The 21292-nt window shown below is 37.5% G+C and overlaps 1 protein-coding gene across 1 annotated transcript in view; it reads left to right on the top strand.

Annotated features, from left to right (window-relative positions):
- Window positions 1-21292, top strand: part of LMBR1 (limb development membrane protein 1) — a 169833-nt gene that overhangs the window by 96789 nt on the left and 51752 nt on the right. Inside the window, exons 9-14 of the mRNA XM_011973086.1 lie at window positions 9587-9667; window positions 15152-15228; window positions 15859-15936; window positions 18019-18092; window positions 18330-18420; window positions 19671-19737. Of these exons, the coding sequence (XP_011828476.1) occupies window positions 9587-9667; window positions 15152-15228; window positions 15859-15936; window positions 18019-18092; window positions 18330-18420; window positions 19671-19737 (468 nt within the window). The remainder of the gene's footprint in view (window positions 1-9586; window positions 9668-15151; window positions 15229-15858; window positions 15937-18018; window positions 18093-18329; window positions 18421-19670; window positions 19738-21292) is intronic.

Raw genomic sequence — 21292 nt, 5'->3', positions numbered from 1 at the left:
TAATGAAAAGTATATCTAAATATGAGTATTAAAAATGGGAAATAACCATTGAACTGCCAAATCAATATGAGGAAAAAGGATAAACAAAAGTTTCACTTTTGTTTATGAAGAAATAAAGAGCAAATTAAAATGAGCAGAAATTACAAAGTTACATAAAAAGAGAAAGAGCACTAGTCTTCCTGTTAAGTCAACTTGTGGATGGCAGTACTTTTAGTCCCTTGCTGTCACTCTCTGGCCTCTGAGCCCACGCCAAGCCATCGCATCCCCTGTGACTTGGACTTATATGCCTAGATGGCCTGAAGTAACTGAAGAATCACAAAAGAAGTGCAAATGCCCTGCCTCGCCTTAACCGATGACATTCCACCACAAAAGAAGTGAAAATGGCCGGTCCTGGCCTTAAGTGATGACATTATCTTGTGAAATTCCTTTTCCTGGCTCATCCTGGCTCAAAAAGCTCCCCCACTGAGCACCTTGTGACCCCCACTCCTGCCCGCCAGAGAACAACCCCCTTTGACTGTAATTTTCCTTTACCTTCCCAAATCCTATAAAAGGGCCCCACCCTTATCTCCCTTCGCTGACTCTCTCTTCGGACTCAGCCCGTCTGCACCCAGGTGATTAAAAAGCTTTATTGCTCACACAAAGCCTGTTTGGTGGTCTCTTCACACGGACGCGGACGCGCATGACAGTCACTGCTGAGCTGCTGGAAAATCCTCTTTGAAGTTTGCTCTGTGTCTCAACTTCTAATTATATGAAATTATTTCCTCATTTTTAAACTCATTTGGGTTTAGTTTTCTGATTCAGTATATAGTATCCTAATAGATACACCCCCTTTTTACAGATGAAAACACTGAGGTTCAGAGAGGCATAAACCTAAAAGGATGAGAAGTTGAGAGGAGAAAATCACAATAAAATTTTGGAATTTAAAAGACCTGAGAAAACTTAGCAGACTTGAGTAACCAGTTTCACAGACCCAAGGAAGCTAGATCCTAAGCCATTTGTGCATGATTTATACCCCAGTATCCCCAAAAGTCTCAAAAAAGTGGCACCACCAGATGAAGTAGAATCTGCTACTTCATAAGAGAATTGATTGGAAATCCTGTTTATATAATGGTTTGATCCCCACATCTTTTGCTCCATTGAAGATACCAGTGTTCTAAAGGTTTGTATCATGAGGGGATGTTGAATTTTATCAAATGCTTTTCAGTACCAAATGAAATGATCATATGGGTTTTGTCCTTCATTCCATTGATACGATGTATCACATTGGTTGATTTGTGTATGTTGAACCATCCTTGCATCTCGGATAAATGCCACCTCATCACGAATGATGTTTTTAATGTGTTGTTCAATTTGGTTTGCTAGTATTTTGCTGAGGATTTTTGCATCAATATTTATCAGAGATGTTGGTCTGTAGTTTTCTTTCTTTGATATGTCTTGGTATCAGGGTATTACTGGCCCCTTAAAATGAATTTGGAAGTATTTCCTCCTCCTCTGTTTTTCAGAGTAGTTTGAATAGGATTGTTATTAGTTCTTTTTTACATGTTTGGTAAACTTCAGCAGTGAAGCCATCAGGTCCTGGGGTTTTCTTTATTGAGAGACTTTTTATTACAGGTTTGATCTAGTTACTTATTAATGATCTGTTTAGGTTTTAGATTTCTTTGTGGTTCAATCTTGGTAGGTTGTATGTGTCTAGGAATTTGTCCATTTTTTTCTAGATTTTCCAGTGTACTGGCATGTAATTACTCACAGTAAATACTAATGATCCTTTGAATTTCTGTGATGTCAGTTGTGATGTCTTCTTTTTCATCTCTGATTTTGTTTGGATCTTCTCTTTTTTTTCTTGGTCTGGCTAAAGTTTTGTCAACTTCAAAACAACTTTTTGTTTCATTAATCTTTTGTATTCATTTCAATTTTATTTATTTCTGCTTTGATCTTTATTATTTCTTTTATTAATTTTGGGTTTGGTTTGATCTTGCTTTTCTAATTCTTTAAGATGCATTAGATTATTTGAAGTTTTTTCTCTTTTTTTATGTAGGCACCTGTAGCTATAAAACTTCCCTCTTAGTGCCGCTTTTGCTGTATCCCGTAGGTTTTGGTATACTATGCTTCCATCATCATTTGTTTCAATAAAGTTTTCAATTTCCCCCTTAATTTCTTCATTGACCCACTGGTCTTTCAGGAGCATTTTGTTTAATTTCCATGTGGTTGTATAGTTTTGAAAATTCCTCTTGTTGATTTTTTGTTTTATTCCATTATGGTCAGAGAAGATGCTTGACATTATTTCAATTTTTTGAATGTTTTAAGACTTGTGTTGTGACCTAACATATGGTCTATCCTTGAGAATGATCCATGTGCTGAGAAGAAGAATGTTTGTTCTGATATCCATTAGATGAAATGCTCTGTAAATATCTGTTAGGTCCATTTGTTCTACAGTACAGATTGAGTCTGATGTTTCTTTTTGATTTTCTGTTATTGGAAGATCTTTCCAATGCTGAAAGTGGGGTGTTGAAGTCTCTAGCTATTACTGTATTGAGGTCTCTCTTTCCCTTTAGCTCTAATAATATTTGCTTTATATATCTGGATGCTCCAGTGGGTGCATATATCTTTATAATTGTTATACCCTTTTGCAGAATTGACCCCTTTATCATCATATAATGACCTTCTATGTCTCTTCTTACATTTCTTGTCTTGAAATCTATTTTTCTGATTTAAGTATAGCTACTCCTGTACTTGTTTCCATTAGCATGGAATATCTTTTTCTATACCTTTATTTTCAATCTATGTGTATCTGTATAGGTAAAGTGTATTTCTTGTAGGCAACAGATAATTGGGTTTTGCTTTTTTATCCATTCAGTCACTATGTCTTTTGATTGGAGAGTTTAGTTCATTTCCATTCGGTGTTATTATTGATAAGTAAGGACTTCCTCCTGCCATTTTGTTATTTCTTTTCTCGTTGTTTTGTATAGTCTTCTCTTCTTTCCTTTCTGTCTTCCTTTTAGTGAAAGTTATTTTCTCTGGTGGTAGGATTTAATTTCTTGCTTTTTATTTTTTGAGTATCCATTGTATGTTTTTCAATTTGATGTTATCATGAGGCATGCAAATACTATCCTATAACCCACATTTTAAACGGAGGGCATTTTAACATATTGCAAAAAACAAACAAGCAAAAAGAAAACTAGTACAAACTCTACACTTTAACTTATCCCCGCACTTTTAAACTTTTTGTTGTTTCTTTTTATGTCTTACTGTACTGTCTGTGTCTTGAAAAGTTGTTGTAGTTATTATTTTTGATTGGTTCATCATTTAATCTTTCTGCTTACGATAAGAGTAGTTTACACACCATAATTACAGTGCTATAATATTCTGTGTTTTTCTGTGTTTACTTATATTACCAGTGAGTTTTGTATCTTCAGGTGATTTCTTATGGCTCATTAACATTCTTTTCTTTCTGATTGAAGAACTCCCTTTAGCATTTCTCGTAGGACAGGTCTAGTGTTGATGACATGCCTCAGGTTTTGTTTGTCTGGGAAAATCTTTATTTCTCCTTCATGCTTGAAGGATATTTTCACCAGACATACTATTCTAGAGTGTAAGTGTTTTCCCCTCAGCACTTTATACATGTCATGCCACTCTCTCCTGGCCTGCAGAGTTTCCACTGAAGTCTGCTGCCAGGTGGATTGGAGCTCCACTGGATGTTTCTTGTTTCTTTTCTCTTGCTGCTTTTGGGATCCTTTCTTTATCCTTGACCTTTGGGAGTTTGATTATTTGAGGTAATTGTCTTTGAGTTAAATCTACTTGGTGTTCTATAACCTTCTTGTTCTTAAATTTTGATATCTTTCTGTAGGTTTGGGAAGTTTTCTAACATTCTCCCTTTGAATAAATAAACTTCCTACCTCTCTCTCTCTCTGTCTTCTCTTTGCAGACAATAACTCTTAGATTTGCTCCTTTTAGGCTATTTTCTAGATATTGTAGGCATGCTTCATTCTTTTTGATTCTTTTTTCTTTTGTCTCCACTATGTATTTTCAAACAGCCTGTCTTCAAGCTCACCAATTCTTTCTTCTGCTTAATCAGTTCTGCTGTTAAGAGACTCTGATGCAGTCTTCAGTTTGTCAGTCACATTTTTCAACTCTAGAATTTCTGCGTGATTCTTTTTTATTATTTCAATCTCTTTGTTAAATTTATGTGATAAAATTCTGAATTCCTTCTCTGTATTATCTTGAATTTCTTTGAGTTTCCTCAAAACAGCCATTTTGAATTCTGTCTGAAAGGTTATATATTTCTCTTTCACCAGGATTGGTCCCTGGTGCCTTATTTAGTTTGTTTGATGAGGTCATGTTTTCCTGGATGGTCTCTTGATGCTTGTGGATATTCGTCAGTGTCTGGGCATTGAAGAGTTAAGTATTTATTGTAGTCTTCACAGTCTGAGTTTGTATGTGCCTGTCTTTCTTGGGAAGGCTTTCCGAATATTCAGAGGAACTTGGGCCCCAAGCCCAATAATGCTGTGGTTCTTGCAGACTAATGCCTCAGTGGGTTTAGATAAGATCCAGAAGAATTATCTGGATTACCAGGAAGGGACTTGTTTTCTTCCCTTACTTTCTCCCAAACAAATGGCATCTCTCTGTGCTGAGCTTCCTAGAGCTGGGATTGGGGTGATGCAAGCACACCTGTGGCCACCACCACTGGGACTGCGCTGGGTGAGACCTGAAGCCAGCACAGCACTGGGTCTCACTCAGAGTCCACTGTAAACATTACTTGGCTACTGCCGGTGTTCTCTCAAGGCCCTAAGGCTCTACGATCAGTAGTTGGGGAAGCCAGCCAGGTTTGTGTCCTTCCCTTCAGGGTGAAAAGTTCCCTCAGAGCCAGGGCAGGTCCAGAGATGCTGTCTGGGAGGCAGAGTTTGAAGTCAGAAACTTTAGAAATCCAGTTGGTGTTCTGTTTTACTGCAGCTAAAGTGGCCCTCAAACCACAAGACAAAGTCCTTCCTCCTCTTCCCTGCTCCTTCTACATGCTCCCACCACTACCAGCCCACGGGGAGTTCTGCCAGGCCACTGCCAATGGTCACTTAATGCTCAGAAGCTCTGCAGTCAGCTTGTGGAGAATGTTGCCAGGCCTGGGACTCACCCTGAAGGGCAGCGGGCTCCCCTCTGTCCTGGGACAGGTCTAGAAATGCTGTTCAATAGCCTAGGCCTGGTTTCGGGGGCCCCAAGAGCCCACCTGATACTCTACCCCACTGTGGCCAAGCTAGTACCTAGGCTGCAAGACAAAGGACCCTTTACTTTTCCCTTTGCTTTTCTCAAGCAGAAGCAGTCTTTCACTGTGGCTCCCACAGCTGGGAATATGCTGCATCAGACCTGGAGCCAGCGTGTCTTAGAGTCTCCCCAAGGCCCATGGCATACTAGCTACATGTCACTCCTAGATCTTTGGGGCCCAAGGGCTCTTTAGTCAGTAGGTGATGGATCCTTCCAGAACTGAGTCCCTTAAAAGTAGCAGGTTCCCTTCTGGCCCAGGGTGTGTCTAGAAACATCATCCAGAAGTTAGGTCCTAGAATGGGGCCCTCATGACTGTGCCCAGTACCCTATTGTACTGTGGCTGAGCTGGTATCCAAAATGCAAGACAAAGTTCTCTTTACTTTCCTCTCTTCGAGCAGAAGGAAGGAGTCACTTTACTTGCTGTGAGCTCTGCTGCCTGAGGTTGGTGGAGAGGTGGTGCAAGCACTCCCTTAGCCACTCTGTCTGGTACATGTTGCCCTAGTCCACTGGCTCTAAGCCCAGCCCAGCACCAGGCCTTGCCTAGGAATTGCAGTTCTTGTGTCCTAGACTGCTTTTCAAGTTTACTTAGGACCCCAGAGCACTGTAGCCCGTGATGCTGAGGCTTGCTGAGAAACTCAAGTTTTGACCACTGGGATGGGGAATTTCCTTCTGGCTAGGGCTGGTCCACATGCTCCCTCTGTGGGCACACACGGGCTAAGCCCAGCATAGCTTTGCTGTCTGCTGTGACAGGGCAGCACTGAGTGCAATGCCAAGTCCCCCATTTGTTGTGCTCTCCCTCCCCCAAGTACACAGATTCTGTCTCCACACCACGCGGCTGCTGCTGGGGGATGGAGGAGGGGTTGGCATCAGCGATTCAAGGCTGTCTTTTCTACCCTCTTCAGTGCCTCTTTCAGGAATATGAAGTTAAAACCGGGTGCTGTGAGTGCTCACCTGATCTTTAGTTCTTATGACAGTGCTATTATGACAAAATGAAGATTTCCCAGATCTGAAGGACATGAATTTAGAGATTGAAAGGGGTCATCTAGTCCCCAACACAATACATTAAAATGAACTCTCATCAAGAACACGGGGGACAAAGGTCCTACACAGTTTGAAAAGGAAATGACAAGCAGTTCACATTCAAAAAGAGAGGAGTAAGAATAGCTTCAGACTTCTGAAAAGCAAAACTAGAAGCTGGAAGACAATGAAGCAGTGCCTTCAGAACTGTGAAGGAGAATTAGTTTTGACCTTGATTTTTTGTGCTTAATCAAACTATAATGTAAGAGCAAAGGTAAAGTATTCAGACTTGTATAGTCTTTAAAAATTTACCTCACATTGGCCGGGCACTGTGGCTCACGCCTGTAATCTCAGCACTTTGGGAGGCCGAGGCGGGCGGATCACGCGGTCAGGAGATCGAGACCATCCTGGCTAATACGGTGAAACACCGTCTCTACTAAAAATACAAAAAATTAGCCGGGCATGGTGGCGAGCGCCTATAGTCCCAGCTACTCGGGAGGCTGAGGCAGAAGAATGGTGTTAACCTGGGAGGCAGAGCTTGCAGTGAGCCGAGATCGTGCCATTGCACTCCAGCCTGAGTGACAGTGAGACTCCATCTTAAAAAAAAAAAATTTACCTCACATTTACCTTTGCTTAGCAAGCCACTCGAGGATATGCACCATCTAAACAAGGGAGTAAATCAAGAAAAGATACAGGCTGTGTAGGAAATAAGAGATGCTCCACAGGAGATGTGGGCAGCCAATCCCAGGGTGAGAGGGTTCTGGGGGTGGGAAGGATGTTAAGGAAAGAAGGAAAGCTGGTCATAGTTTGCTATGTGGATAGGCATTTTGGTTGTTATAATAATGTAGACATCGAATATCAGTCTAACTAAAATGATCATTATGGCCATATTGAGAGAAAGGGAGGAGTGAAGAGATGTGTGGCTCACCTGCCACAGTGGGAATGCTCTGTGCAGGAAATTCAGAAGTTGCAATAGGAAGACAAGTGCCAGAAGAACCAGCTGGACAGCTGCTTTTGGGAAAACGGATTCAGGAAGGAGGAGACATGACAGCAATCCTGTGCATGTGTTTGACACTTTGAGCTATGTGCATGCTTCGTTTTGATAAAGATAAAAACCTTTTAAAAAATCACTTAAAATTAAGAAAGTAGTATAGAAAGTATAAAATAAATTTCATCAGCTATAATACTAAATTATACTGACTGCAAGCTCTATATTTTACTAAGTGTAAATGGGCTGAATTTGACTGTTAAAGAACAGTTTATCAGACTGGATTTATTCAGCCTGTATTTATCATTTTTCCTACAAGCATCTATTGCCCTTTCTTCTAGTAAAGTACCTGATTTGGATTTGCGGATTTCCCCGGTTAGATGAGATTGGCAGAACTGCTCATCAGAGTTCTTGGCTGTCCATGAAACTCACATGTGACTCTAAGCCATGCCATTAGGACGCCTGCTTCCTAGACTTTTATTCTTCCTCATAGTGACGTACAGACTGCGAGTACTCAGGACCGAGTCATCCCAGCTGTTACGATATGAGGAAACTATCCATCTGTTCTGCCACCTGCAACTCTCAGCTGCCCATTTCCTCTACTTTCTTTACTGGAAAATTTTCCTCCTGGTTCTATCTTATGAACTCCTTTTCTGTTTTAACTAGTGAGTCTATTTCAGTTGCCTGTAGCCAGTGAACTCTAACTGATACAGGTTAAACCTCCAGTAAGATTCAGCTGGATAAGAGAAAAAGAAAGATTCAAATTAAAGGTGTATGTATAAATGTATGTAAGTAAGTAAGCAAGATAGGTAAAAACAAAAAGTAGAACTTAAAATCCACAAAACAGAATTTAAGTTGAAAGGCATTAGAAACAAACAGGGTCATTATGAAATGATAAAATAGATGATTCATAAGGAAGATGTAACAGACTAGGATGAAAAACAAAGCAAAACAAAACAAAACAAAAAACCCTAGCGAACGGAACCTCCCAGTCTCAGCAGTCAAATACAAATGCATAATGGAAAAAAAAAAACCTCTTAAAAACTGAGATAACTTACAGTACAGTTGTAGTGGGTATTTTGATTTCTCTGTTTCAGAATTTAACAGATAAAATATAAAGAATACAAAGATCCACCATTAGAGAAACAAGTAGAAAATATGAATAGGGAAAATTCAGGTGATAAACGCTGAGAAGTATGTTCAACCACATTTAGGGAAATGCATGTTAAAGTAACAGGAAGAAAACATTTTTCACCCGTCACATTGGTAGAATTGAAGAGTTGTAACTTCAGTTACAACTTCAGTGCTGAAGATGATACTGGAAAACAGATAGTTTCAAAGCTATTGATAGAAATGTAAATTATTACAATAGTTTAAATTATTACAATATTTTGGGGAAGTAACCTTCTATAAATGTTCATACCCTATTCAGCAATCTGAGTTTTGGGGATCTGTCTTACAGAAATAATTAGAACCAAAATGTACTGGATGTGCATACAAGAATGTTTATTGCAATGCCGTTTGTAGTGGCAAAAAGTTGAAAACTTGAATATGTGTGAAGGGAATGAAGTTGTAGTACATCTGTACTATGGAATGTTATTCAGCCGTCAACTTGGACATATAATTGACTAGGAAAGCAAATGGTAAAGTACTATGTCTGACCCCATTCATATAAAATATGTAATAAAAACCATGTATAGGATACATATGTATGTATGAATGTGCTTCTGAACGTGAAGAAAGATATGGAAGCATCAGCCAAGCTGTTCACAATTGTCATTTTAGGGAGGTGAGATGCAGAAGAGGAGATCTTGATTTTTTTCACTTTCTGTAGTAAGCCCAAGTTGCTTTTGTAATTAAGAAAAGATTATTAATAGATCAAATTAGAACTTTACCATGTTAAGAAATTTTCTAGGAAACATGTAGTGTTTATTTTTAATATTCTTATTTCAGTAGCTTTTGGGGTACCAGTGGTTTTGGGTTACATGGATGTATAGTGGTGTGGTCTGAGATTTTAATGTACCCATCACTGGAGTAGCATGCATTGTAACCGATAGGTCGTTTTTCATCCCTTGCCTCCATCCCAACCCTCTCCCTTCTGAGTCTTGAGAGTCTGTTATATCACTCTGTGGAAACGTGCAGTGTTTAATCAGCAAGAAGTTTTAATTGGTAAATATATGGATGTGCTTTCCTCTGAATCACAGCAGCATTTGTTTTTCTTTTCAATGAGCAGGATTTGCCATGTATTATTTTAGATTTTAATTAAAGGGCTACCTGTTCTATAGTGTTAGGGGTTCTGTTTCACTTCTAAATATTTTTTGCTTTGAACAGGGCTGTCTTCATCAGTGGAATGCAACATAATGGAGTTGGAACAAGAACTTGAAAATGTAAAGACTCTGAAGACAAAATTAGGTATTGCACTTTTTTTTTCTTCACTTGTGTATTGGCCTTGGTTTCTTATTAAAGACTTTACTGTAGTCTGAAATACTGGAACATTTATGAAATCTTTATGTTAAAACTTTCAACCTGCCCAAAATCATTAATAAAGACTATCTTTTAGTTTGGGGAGAGGATAAATTTACATTTATTCACTTTTTTTGGTTTTATATATATACCAAATGACTGTTCAAAGGTTCGGACGTTCAAAGATGTTGCTCCATTGCCTTCTCACTTTCATTTTTTCTGACAAGTCGTCTGTCATACTTATCTTTCAATGTGTTTTTTTTCTGTATCTGCTTTTAAGATGTCTTTATTATTGATTTTGAACAATTTGATTGTGATATGCCTTAAGAGTAGTTTTCTTCGTGTTTCTTAGAGCTAGGAGTTTATAGTTTTCAACTAATTTGGAAATTTTTTGACCATTACTTCTCCAAATATTTTTTCTTTTCCTCTCATGCTTTCCTTTTTGGGGACTCCAGTTACATGTGTTTTAGGCTATAGCTTAAGGATGTTCCTTTATTTTTTAGTTTTTTTTCTTGCTGTGTTTCATTTTGGTTAGTGTCTATAGCTGTGTCTTCACTGTCACCGATCTTCTGCATGTCTGATCTGCCTTTCATCCAGTGGTTTTGCTTTTTTGTTTTTCTGCAGTCTGCAGTTTTCATCTCTAAGGGGTCTGTTTGGGCGTGTTTTGTATCTTCTATTATGTCTCTAATTAACACGTTCAATCTGTGTCCTCCATCTTTGTGAAAATACAGAATACAGACAACACTTACAATGTTTTTGTCTGCTCCTTCTAATGTTTGTGTTACTTCCTAATATGTTTTGATGGATTGATTTTTTTCCTCATAATCACTAGTATTTTTGTGCTTCTTTGCATATCTGGAAACTTTTGATTAGAAAATAGACATTTTGAATTTTACCTTGTCAGGTGAGATTTTACCCTTGTTGGGTGCCTCACTTACAGTATTTTTTTGTTTTGTTTTGTTTTTTGAGACAGTGTCTCACTCTGTCGCCCAGGCTAGAGTGCAATGGTGCAATCTCAACTCACTGCAACCTCATGTGATCCTCCCACCTCAGCCTCCTGAGTAGCTGGGACCACAGGTGCATGCCATCACAGCTGACTAATTTTTTGTGTTTTTTGATAGAGATGGGATTTTGCCATGTTGGCTTTGCTGATCTCAAACTCCTGGGCTGAAGTGTGGTGCCCACCTTGGCCTCCCAAAGTACTGGGATTACAGGCATGAGCCATGACGCCTGGCCACTTTTAGTAGTTCTGTAAGTGAGGAACTTTGTTCTGGAATGCAGTTAAGTTACTTGGAAACAGTTTGATATTATTGTGTCTTGTTCTGAAGGCTTTTTAGGCTGGACCAGGGGATCATTGCATCTAGGGCTAAGTATTCCCCACTGCTGAGGCAAGACCCTTCTACAGATTCTATCCAATGTCCTGTGATTGATGAGGTTCTGTACTGTCTTGTGGGAGAAGCAACTATTTTTGGCCTTCTGTGATTGTTGAGTGTTGTTTCTTTTCATGTTTTGGGGTGGTTCTTTCTTCAGCCATGGGTTGTTTCTTCACACGCCTGAGCTGATATACTTGAGAATTTTTTACTGAATTCCTTACTGAATACTCAAGGGTGACGCTTTGCAGATCCTTAGAGTTCTTTTTCTGTGCTTTAGTCTCCTGTCTGGCACTTTGCTGCACAGACTCCAGCTGACATAGTCTCCCCAGATTCCCATTTCATGCTCTCAAGTTAAGGGATGAGCTGGGCTCAGCTTGTGTTCCTCCTTCCTACATCATGGCCTGGAAACTCTCAAGACAGTAAACTGGGTCAGAAAGGGCTTGTGTGGTTTGTTTCCTGTGTCTCAGGCATCATTGTTCTTCCACAATCAGATGTCCACTGTCTTGAAAACTGTTGTTTCTTATCTGTGTACTTTTTGGTTTCTTAATTGTTTCAGACTGGATGACAAACATGGTCCCTGTTGTTGCTGCAACTTTGGAGGTGGAAGTCGAGTGTTATGTTCTTGAAAATTAGATACGGTGTTCATTTATTTTCATTTCTGTTAATAATAATATATTTCTTGAAGTTACTTCAGTCATCCTGTTGTCGGTGGATATTAGATCTGATTCTAGTTTTTTGCTGTTACAAATAATGTTGCTATAATCATTCTGGTATGTATCTCTTGGTATGTATGTTTTTTCAGGGTACATACTAGATACGGAATTACAAGATCATTGTATATATGTGCCTGTGCAACTTTTGTAGAGAAAGCCAAATGGTTTTCTCACATAGTTGTATTAGTTTGCATTCCTGCTGGGCATGAGTAGGATTCCTGTTGCTCCATATCCTTACCTATACTTGACAATGTTGGACTTTAAAATTTTTACCGACTTAGTGGATGTGAAGTGGTGTTTCATTGGTATTCTAATTCATATGTTCCTGATTTGTATTTTGAGTTTTATGTTTCTAATGTTCATTTAGCTTCTGTTTGAAAAACACAGGTTTGCTGGTAATAGATTCTCTCAGGTTTTGTTTATTGGAAAACATACTAAAAATTTTTGTTTGCTAGTTATCAGCATTGGAAAGATGTCATTCTGCTGTCTTCTGGTTTCTGGTTGAAAGTCATGTTGTTGCTCTTTCAAAGGGCTTTAAAGATTTTCCTTTTGTCTCTGTTTAGCAATTTTACTCTGATGTGCTTAGATTTGGTTTTCTTTGTATGTATCTTGAAATCTATGTGTCACTTCATGATACTGTGACTTGATGTCTTTTATCTGTTTGGGAAAATTCTTGGCCATTGTCATATCAAATATTGCTTCTGCTCCATTCTCTGTTATTTCCTCAGGCTGCAGTTACACATAGGCTAGACTTTTTCATTCTTATATTCTTTTCTGTATTTATCTCCTTTTGTATCTTCATGCTTCAGTCTGATATTTTCTATTGGTCTGTCTTCCATTTTGCTTTCTTTCAGCTATGTCATAACTATTGTCAAAACTATTGAATTTTTCATTTTAGTTACATTATTTTTCAGCTCTAGATTTTCTGTTTATTTTTTATAGATTTAAATTTACTTGCAAAATTTTCCATTTATCACTTATTTTATTGAATATGTTAACCATTTATTTTAAAGCATCTTTCTGATAAATCCAAAATGTGAATCACCTGGAGGTCTGTTTCTGTTGTCTTTTTTTCCCCTCTTTTTCCATTTATTTATTTATTTATTTGATGGAGTTTCGCTCTTGTTGCCCTGGCTGGAGTGCAATAGCCTGATCTCGGCCTGCTGCAACCTCCGTCTCGTGAGTTCAAATGATTCTCTTGCCTCAGCCTCCCGAGTAACTGGGATTACAGGTACCCACCACCATGCCCGGCTAATTCTTTGTACTTTTAGTTGAGATGGGGCTTCACCATGTTGGCCAGGCTGGTCTCAAACTCCTGACATAGTGATCCGCCCGCCTCGGCCTTCCAAAGTCCTGGGATTACAGGCTTAAGCCACCGCGCCCAGCCTCTTTTTCCTATGTATGGTAATGTGTAATTGAATGCCAGATATTTCTTATACAAAACTATAGAAACTCTGTATGATGTTTTCTTCTTTTGGGGAGAATGTACTTTTGCTTCTGGCAGACAATTAGAGTAGGGACATATCAGTCTAATCCATTAGACTTGAGATCATTCAAGGCCAGACTTTGGTCTTTATGACGACTGATCTGTTTTCACTTTGGCCTTCCCTCATACTAGGGTATAGCTTTTCATTGGTCCTAATGGAAAGCCTAGTTGCTTAGTTATTGACTATGACCCCATTTTCTTAATACATTTTAGTTTTTACCTCTCAAGAAACAGGAGCCTGACAGAAGCTTTGCTTGGCTTCTCAGCCTCATAGTTGCATCTTTCTGTTGGTCTTCTCGGCCTCTTAGCCACTGACGTCTTGAAGGGAAAGTGGCACTGTCTGCCAGGCTCACTTCTTTGCCCTTTTCTTTTCTGTATGATCATAGCGTCTCAAATTTTGACTGCGTTGGTACCCCCAAATGCCAATGTCTGTCCTTTTGGCTCTGTTGAGTTTGCTGAAAGGTTTGCTTTAGAATCATTGCCTTTTACTCATTGATTTTTCAATCTCTTGGGTCTGTGCCATTTACATATTGGGAAATGCCTTGCAGCGGAAGGTGTAGTACAAATTGGAGGTCTTAGCTCAGTTCACTTCACAGAGTATTGGCCCCTCAATTTTCATTGTCTTGGTAGCTCTCTGATATGTTCATACAGATTTTTTTTTAATTAAGTTTGATTCATCTTTTTCTACTTGTTCTTAGCATGAGGATTGGTGTTGTAGGTAAAAGTAGAAGTTTGCTTCCAGCCTTTAGAAAACTAGAAGTGTTTATCTTTGGGATATTAAGAATAGAAGAGGGCCGGGCGCGGTAGCTCACACCTGTAATCCCAGCACTTTGGGAGGCCAAGGTGGGCAGATCACGAGGTCAGGAGATCGAGACCATCCTTGCTAACATGGTGAAAACCCGTCTCTACTAAAAATACAAAAAATTAGCCAGGTGTGGTGGCGTGCGCCTGTAGTACCATCTACTTGGGAGGCTGAGGCAGGAGAATCACTTGAACCTAGCAGGCAGAGGTTGCAGTGAGCTGAGATCATGTCACTGCACTCCAGCCTGGGAGAGCGAGACTCTGTCTCAAAAAAAAAAAAAAAGAATAGAAGGGATTTTTATTCATATAACTTTATTCATTCAGATATATATCAATATGTAGATCTATATGAAATACAAATATAGTAGGCCTTCAGTATTCGTGGGGGTCTGGTTTCAGAACCCCCATGGATACCAAAATCTACGTATGATAGAAAATTATTGCAGAACCTGTGACTATAGAAGACCTACTGTATTTCTGTATTTTCAGAGTCAGCTGTATATTAACAATATATTTCCTGAACAATTGAGATGTCTTCTCAGAGCTGAAATTCAAGCATCACAGAATTACTTCTGCTCCGTTCTCTCTTATGAGGTGTTTAATGTAGCAAACTGGGTTTAAAACTCTGATTTCTGGCTGGGTATGGTAGTTCTTGCCTGTAATCCCAGCACTTTAGGAAGCTGAGGTGGGAGGATTGTTTGAGCCCAGGAGTTCAAGACCAGCCTGGGCAACATAGCAAGACCCTGTCTCTACAAAAAATAAATAAAATAAAAAATTAGCCAGGCATGGTGGCACGTACCTGTAGTCCCAGCTACTCAGGTGGGTGAGATGGGAGGATCACTTGAGCCTAGGAGGTTGCAGTGAGCTGTGGCTATACCATTGTGCTCTAGCCTGGGTGACAGAGCAAGGCCCTATCTCTAGTTTTTATAGTTTGTGGAGGTAAATTAAAAGTAATTTGTGTTTTTTCAGAAGAAATTATGTAAAAAACAGATTATAGCATTATGGAATGAAAATGTTAATCTGGAGAAACTTTGTTTTATTTTGTTTTTCCTTTTAATAGAGAGGCGAAAAAAGGCTTCAGCATGGGAAAGAAATTTGGTGTATCCCGCTGTTATGGTTCTCCTCCTTATTGAGACAGTAAGAATTTATTTACCTAGTTAAATAAAAGCAAATTATGTATTATTTACTTTAGCATTTGAGTATGGCAGCTCCCTCAGATAAATGGTTTTTCATAAACTGGTTTTCTATCAACAGGATTAAAATCCATCTATGCCTTTATTTATGAAAATCCAGTAAAGCAAAAATGTGAATTAATGGCAATTAAAAAAAAAATTCTGAAGATTATCTGTTTCTTCATGAAAGGAGGAAAGTCAGTCTTTGTTTTCATTAAAAGTTAAGAAAACAAGGTGTTGCAGATAACCTGCTTTAAATTCTGTGATAAAATATGAAAATTACATTATGAAATTAGTTCTGATAATATTTTACCACTTTTTTAAGTCTGTGGAGTTGTGTGTTTCCAATTGGTGAGATCACTTAGTAGAAGGATCTATGCTACCAGCTTTTGTCACAAGCTTTGACATTACAATAACTTGCAGAATCTTTTAGAATTTCTTCAGCTCCTGTTTGTAGTCTGATTAGTTTAATATATAGCCTTTTGGTCTTGACTGCTTTCCCTCTATTCTGAAACATGTATTTGGTTACCTAGATTTTAATATTTTGTATTGGTAAAAAGTCTTGAGAGCTGACAGTTTGCTGTTTGTCTTGTAGTCCATCTCGGTCCTCTTGGTGGCTTGTAATATTCTTTGCCTATTGGTTGATGAAACAGCAATGCCAAAAGGAACAAGGGTAAAGTAAAATCCTTTAAAATGTCTGCGTTTTGCAAAAGTATTCTATGTCTATACCCTGAGTATTTCAAATAAGCTAATGAAAGCATTCACCTTTGTGCATGTACATACTTCAAGTTATATGAATTTCTTCACGCAAAGAGCCTTCATAATATAAACTGTGGTTTTTGGGTCTAATTTTTTACTTTGATTGACAGGGCCTTTTTTCAAGCGTTGGAATTTCCTTTTAGATTTCTTATCAGAGTTTATCTTGATTTTACTGAAATCCATTCAGCTATATGAAATTCCTTTAGCCACAGTCTTGATTCAGATCCCCCGACCCCAGTCTTTCCAGGACCTTGTGCCATCTGTTATTGCCATTGTTGTATTCAGTAACAGCCTCTTCTCCATGAATATAAGCCCACCATCATGCTTCACGTGCCTCATCCTACAGACAGACGAGAAACTACCCTTTTCCACGTTCAGCCTTATCTTTCTCTTAGTTTTATACTCAAACCCGCTGACAGAACAGGAAGTCACTTACTATACTGACTTCCTAGTCACTTTTAACCCATTTTACTATACCAGCAAAACAAGTCCCAAGCCCTGTGGTACATTTTTGTACCCATCCCTCTTAGTGCTTAGTAGAAAAGGACTTGTACGTTACAGGAGATCCCTGTATAATTGTGTAAAAAAATTAAATAATCTTCATCCTTCCTACATGGCTTCTCTTGAGATAGCATAATTCCAAAGCATTATCTCTGTTGATCAATAAGCTTTTGTGGGGGAGAAGAAGTAATTTCTTATTCTAACCTATTGCAAGGTTCATGGCTGAGATGCCTATAACAAAAGATTAACAAGAGTAAAGCTGACAAATTTATTTAAGATAAGTTTTACATATCACAGGAGTCTTCAGAAATGAAGAAGACCAGAAAAAACAGAAAAAGCTGTGTATTTTTATGCTCAGGTTTGGTGAAGAGTGGACAGTATTGGGGAAGTATGATTGGAAGACAGGGGTATGATCTAATGATTATAAATGATTATAAATGATATAAACAGGCAAGGCCTGTTCATATTCTTCTCGGTGTGCCTCTCCTCTGGGTGGCGGGGAGGGCACCCTTGAACGGGGGTCTTATGGCCTGCTTCACAGGAGAAGGGAGACAGATCAGTATGTGACCTTCTTATGTTTTCTCAAATACTAGGCCCCATATTTTGGAGTAGTGTGTCCTGAACCCCATCACTTTCTACTAGCATCATTTATTTATTCTTCAAAAGATTGTCAAAAAGTTATTTTTTATTGGGCTGACTGTAGATTCTTAATTATCCCTGTTGTTTCTATTAGATGTAATCTGTGCTGAGCAGTAAAATATTCAGATAGTTTCTTTTATTAGTAATCTTTGAAAATACTGTTCTATTTCAGTAGGGAATGATTTTTTCAGATTTCATTGTAAAAATATTAACTTTTTTTGTGTTTTCTAAAAGTTCTAGGTAAAGATAGTTTTTGAGATAGGGATAATTGTTTAGGAAAAAATTTATAGCATTACTTTTTAAAAATCGGTGTTAACAGTTTTATCTTTTGTAACTCTGAATTCCCAAGGAAAATTTGGGCAAAAGACACTTTCAGGTATGGGAACAGGATATGCACATTTACTCTCTTTCTACTGTCAGCTTAATTTTGACATACTTTGATTGTGTAATCTTTGTATGTTGTGTAAGCATTCAGATAGCTGTATATCCTATTCTTATTTTTCTATGGTATTTTTAAAAACTCTTTCCCAAAACTATTCAGGATTTTTTTTCTTCAAGTGGCAAGTTGCCCCATTTTATAACAGTAAGCATAATCATGTCATCTTGACAAGTAACTTAAATTACATTTGAGATAAGTAATTTTTCTTGAGCTTATTAAAATTGTTAACATGGTGCCTGAATTTGTTGATGAAATCAGTTTAATGCCATGTCTTGTTGGCCTTTGAAAGTCTAGATGTTATTTCAAAGTAGTAAACATTCATAATTTCAACTGTCTTATATTTATGAAACAGCTGTTTTAGAGAAATCAGTATAATGGTGTCACTGAATTCTGAAAAGTGTCTTTCTCCCGCCCCAGGGGCCTGGAATAGGAAATGCCTCTCTTTCTACGTTTGGTTTTGTGGGAGCTGCACTTGAAATCATTTTGATTTTGTATCCTTTCTTTAACTGAACGTTCAGCCTATCCCCGAATTTTATACCTAGTTTTCTGGGGCAGTGGTTATTTACTAAGACACTTGTCTAGAAGAGAAAACAACAGGTTAGTCTTCCTCAAGCACTTGAAGTGGCTTCTTGTTTTGTTTTTCCTATGGGCCTTAAGACTTTCTGGAGACTGCTGAGAACTTAGGAAACTTGCATTCTGTTGGAGAGTTTTTTCCTTGATTCTCACAGCTATCTTATGGTGTCCTCTGTTGTCGGTTTCTATAGCCTTCGATTTTTTGGAAACTTTACTCCCAGGAAAGATGACACAACTATGACAAAGGTAAGGTAGAGTCTTAGGTGACTGTGTCCTCTCTTGCCTTCCCAGACAGACTGCTTTATTTAATAGTCATCCTGAATGGTTCATTTGCAGTGATAGGTATTTGTTTGTAAGTTGCGTAAACACAAACTGGAAGATTTTCAAAATGCTGAGTGAGTGGGAAAGGGATGTACCCTGTTTAATTTGGATGGCGTCCATTCACTGTAAATGCAAAGAGCTGCAGAGCTTGTTAACTAGCTATAGAAGACCCTTGAAAGGACTCCTTTTCCTCTAAAGAAAGCGTATTGCTAATGAGTAACTTGGATTGTGCTAACTGTACTTCAGGGAGCTTGTTTGAAGTCTGAAGAACTTAGTTGCTACAAGTAGTAGAGACAAAGTATTTCAAATTTGAATAATTAAAGTAAGACGGAAGAGTTCTACTCAGAAACATTTTGTAGTCTGAGGCTAATTTGACTTTTTCCACAACATGTCATTGGCTTCAGAATAAAAAGGCTGTTGCCGTACATAGTGACTGAATCTTTATAAAATATTCCCATAGGCTGACAAAGAAGAATAACTAATAAGAGCGGAAAGCTTGTTTTGTTTTTATTTTATATTTTTAGCCTACTTGAAGGGGAGAAGTTATTTTACACACACACACACACACACACACACACACACACACACAGAGCTATTTCTTTAAACTTAATAAGTAGTTGAGATATTTAGTATCTAATTTAAGTGATCATAAATATTAATTGGTATTTTCAACTCCTCTTATTTACTATGGAAGAATAAACATAGGATGCGTTATTACAAAAGTTTAGAGGTTTTGGATTTCTGGTGCTTTTTAAATCTTATAATAAACATTAGAAATAGATGTGATAAAAGAGATCTTAAGCAATAATCTGGCCTTAAAAATGTAGTCCGAAGTCTCCAATATGTTAATTATTTGTTACTTGACAGGCAGAGCCTTTTGAAACTAACAACTGCAATCAGTAATGTAAAATGCATTATCTAGGTGTCAAGTAATTTAAGTATTCTGTAACTATATTTGTGCTGGGTACTGTAAACATCAACTTACAGATATAACCTTATTTATTTTAAAAGTGTGTTTTTCTTTGAAAATTCTGTACTGAATAGTAAGTATCATTAAGAAGTCGGCAAAGTACACTAGGTAACTAGAATGCACAATAATTTCTCAGAATGTTACTGGGTTTGATTGTCATCCTGCTGTTTAACTGCCCAATATTGTTTCTCATTTCTCATAACAGATCATTGGAAATTGTGTGTCCATCTTGGTCTTGAGCTCTGCTCTGCCTGTGATGTCGAGAACACTGGGTAAGTTTCATTGAGAAATTTTCACTTAAAGATCCATGTTTTTAAAAACTGTCTTTACTGAACTTATTTAACTTTTACTTTCTAAACTTTTTCATAAAGATTATCTTTGAAATATAGTGTTTCTTCCTACATCATTTTACACCTTTGCTTCTGTACTTTATGTATAGGGGCATACCAAGACAAATACTTTTACCAAATAAAGACCGTTTATTTTTTACACACTTAAAAGCATTCTTTCTCCAAACAATGGGCTGGTTTTTTGTTGTGTTTTGTTTTTACTGACACATTCATAAGTTAGGCTTTTGAGTCCTCTAGTGAGGAAACTACATTAAACTAATTTTTCTATATAAAAGTTTTTAAGCATTTATAATTTAGTATGGTTTAAAAAATTGAACATTTGTAAATTATTTTAAGCTGCTTTGTGTCCACGAAATAGAGGTGAAAGTAGTGTAATCTCTGAGAACACACTCTGATTCAAAGGACACCCTTGAGAGTTCCTACTTGTCTGTCATTCATTCCTGTCATTTTCTTAATGTTTCAGTTTATGGAGAATTTGATAATCTTTTGAAAGAAAAACAGATTTTCACTTTGTCATTGAAATAGTTGAGTAAGTCTTCCTTTAGTCGCCTTTTATAAAATGCTATCGTAGACCATATTCTCAGTTCTTCACTAAATATTATTTCAGACAAAAATTTTCATTAAGCATTTCTATCTAATTCTCTAGACTTAGGTTTTGACTTAAGAGTGCACACAAATGATCGGAAAATTTCGGTCATTAAATTTTAGCTACTTGCTCATAACAAAAATTACTGGTAACTTTGAGTTGCTTTTGCATTAGCTCTCATATTGCCTCCATTATTTATTGAAGACTTACAGATATCAGGGATGCAGGCTGTGCAAAGAAAGTAGAAGCTTGTAGTTATCTTCATAATTCTTACAAAGGATTTCATGTTTGTAATAGAAAACAAAATTAAAGTGTAAATGTAAAGGGACCACTGTTCCATAAGCTAATAAAAAACTGGTGTGTGTAATAGTCTTATTTCTTTTGTGTTTGCTTTATAGGACTTGTTATTGTTTTGACATCTGCTTATGTGAATCTTGAAAATGCTGAAAGTATGCTCTTTAGCAACCTGATTTGATGTTAAATGTTATCATTTATATTATGAGTCTATTAAATAATTTCTGTTCTATTTCAGCCAGCCTATCATTTTAATACTTATGAAACTCATTCACTGTACTGTTATTTAAGATTGATTGCTAATCATTAATATATACTGATTTTATGGAAGAAAATTACATGCTGAGTATAGTTTTGATACAAAGAAAACAAACTAATGGTAAAATTTACTTTTTGAAGGCCAACAAATTAAATTCCAGAGTAGTTTGCCATAGAGATAAATAAAAAGAAAAAAAAGAAAGATGGAACAATTAAAATGCAGCTAACAAATGCCTGGACCCAGCTGTCCAAACAGGATTAATGGAGTGCATTAGGGTACAGTGAGTCATGTGGTGCTTTGCAAAATATCAACACGCACTGCATTACATGTTATGCCCA

The sequence above is a fragment of the Mandrillus leucophaeus genome, unplaced genomic scaffold (assembly GCF_000951045.1).
Source record: "Mandrillus leucophaeus isolate KB7577 unplaced genomic scaffold, Mleu.le_1.0 Scaffold134, whole genome shotgun sequence".
Lineage (NCBI taxonomy): Eukaryota > Metazoa > Chordata > Mammalia > Primates > Cercopithecidae > Mandrillus > Mandrillus leucophaeus.
The sequence above is the reverse complement of the archived record's forward strand: the minus strand, read 5'-3'. Positions and strand labels throughout refer to the sequence as shown.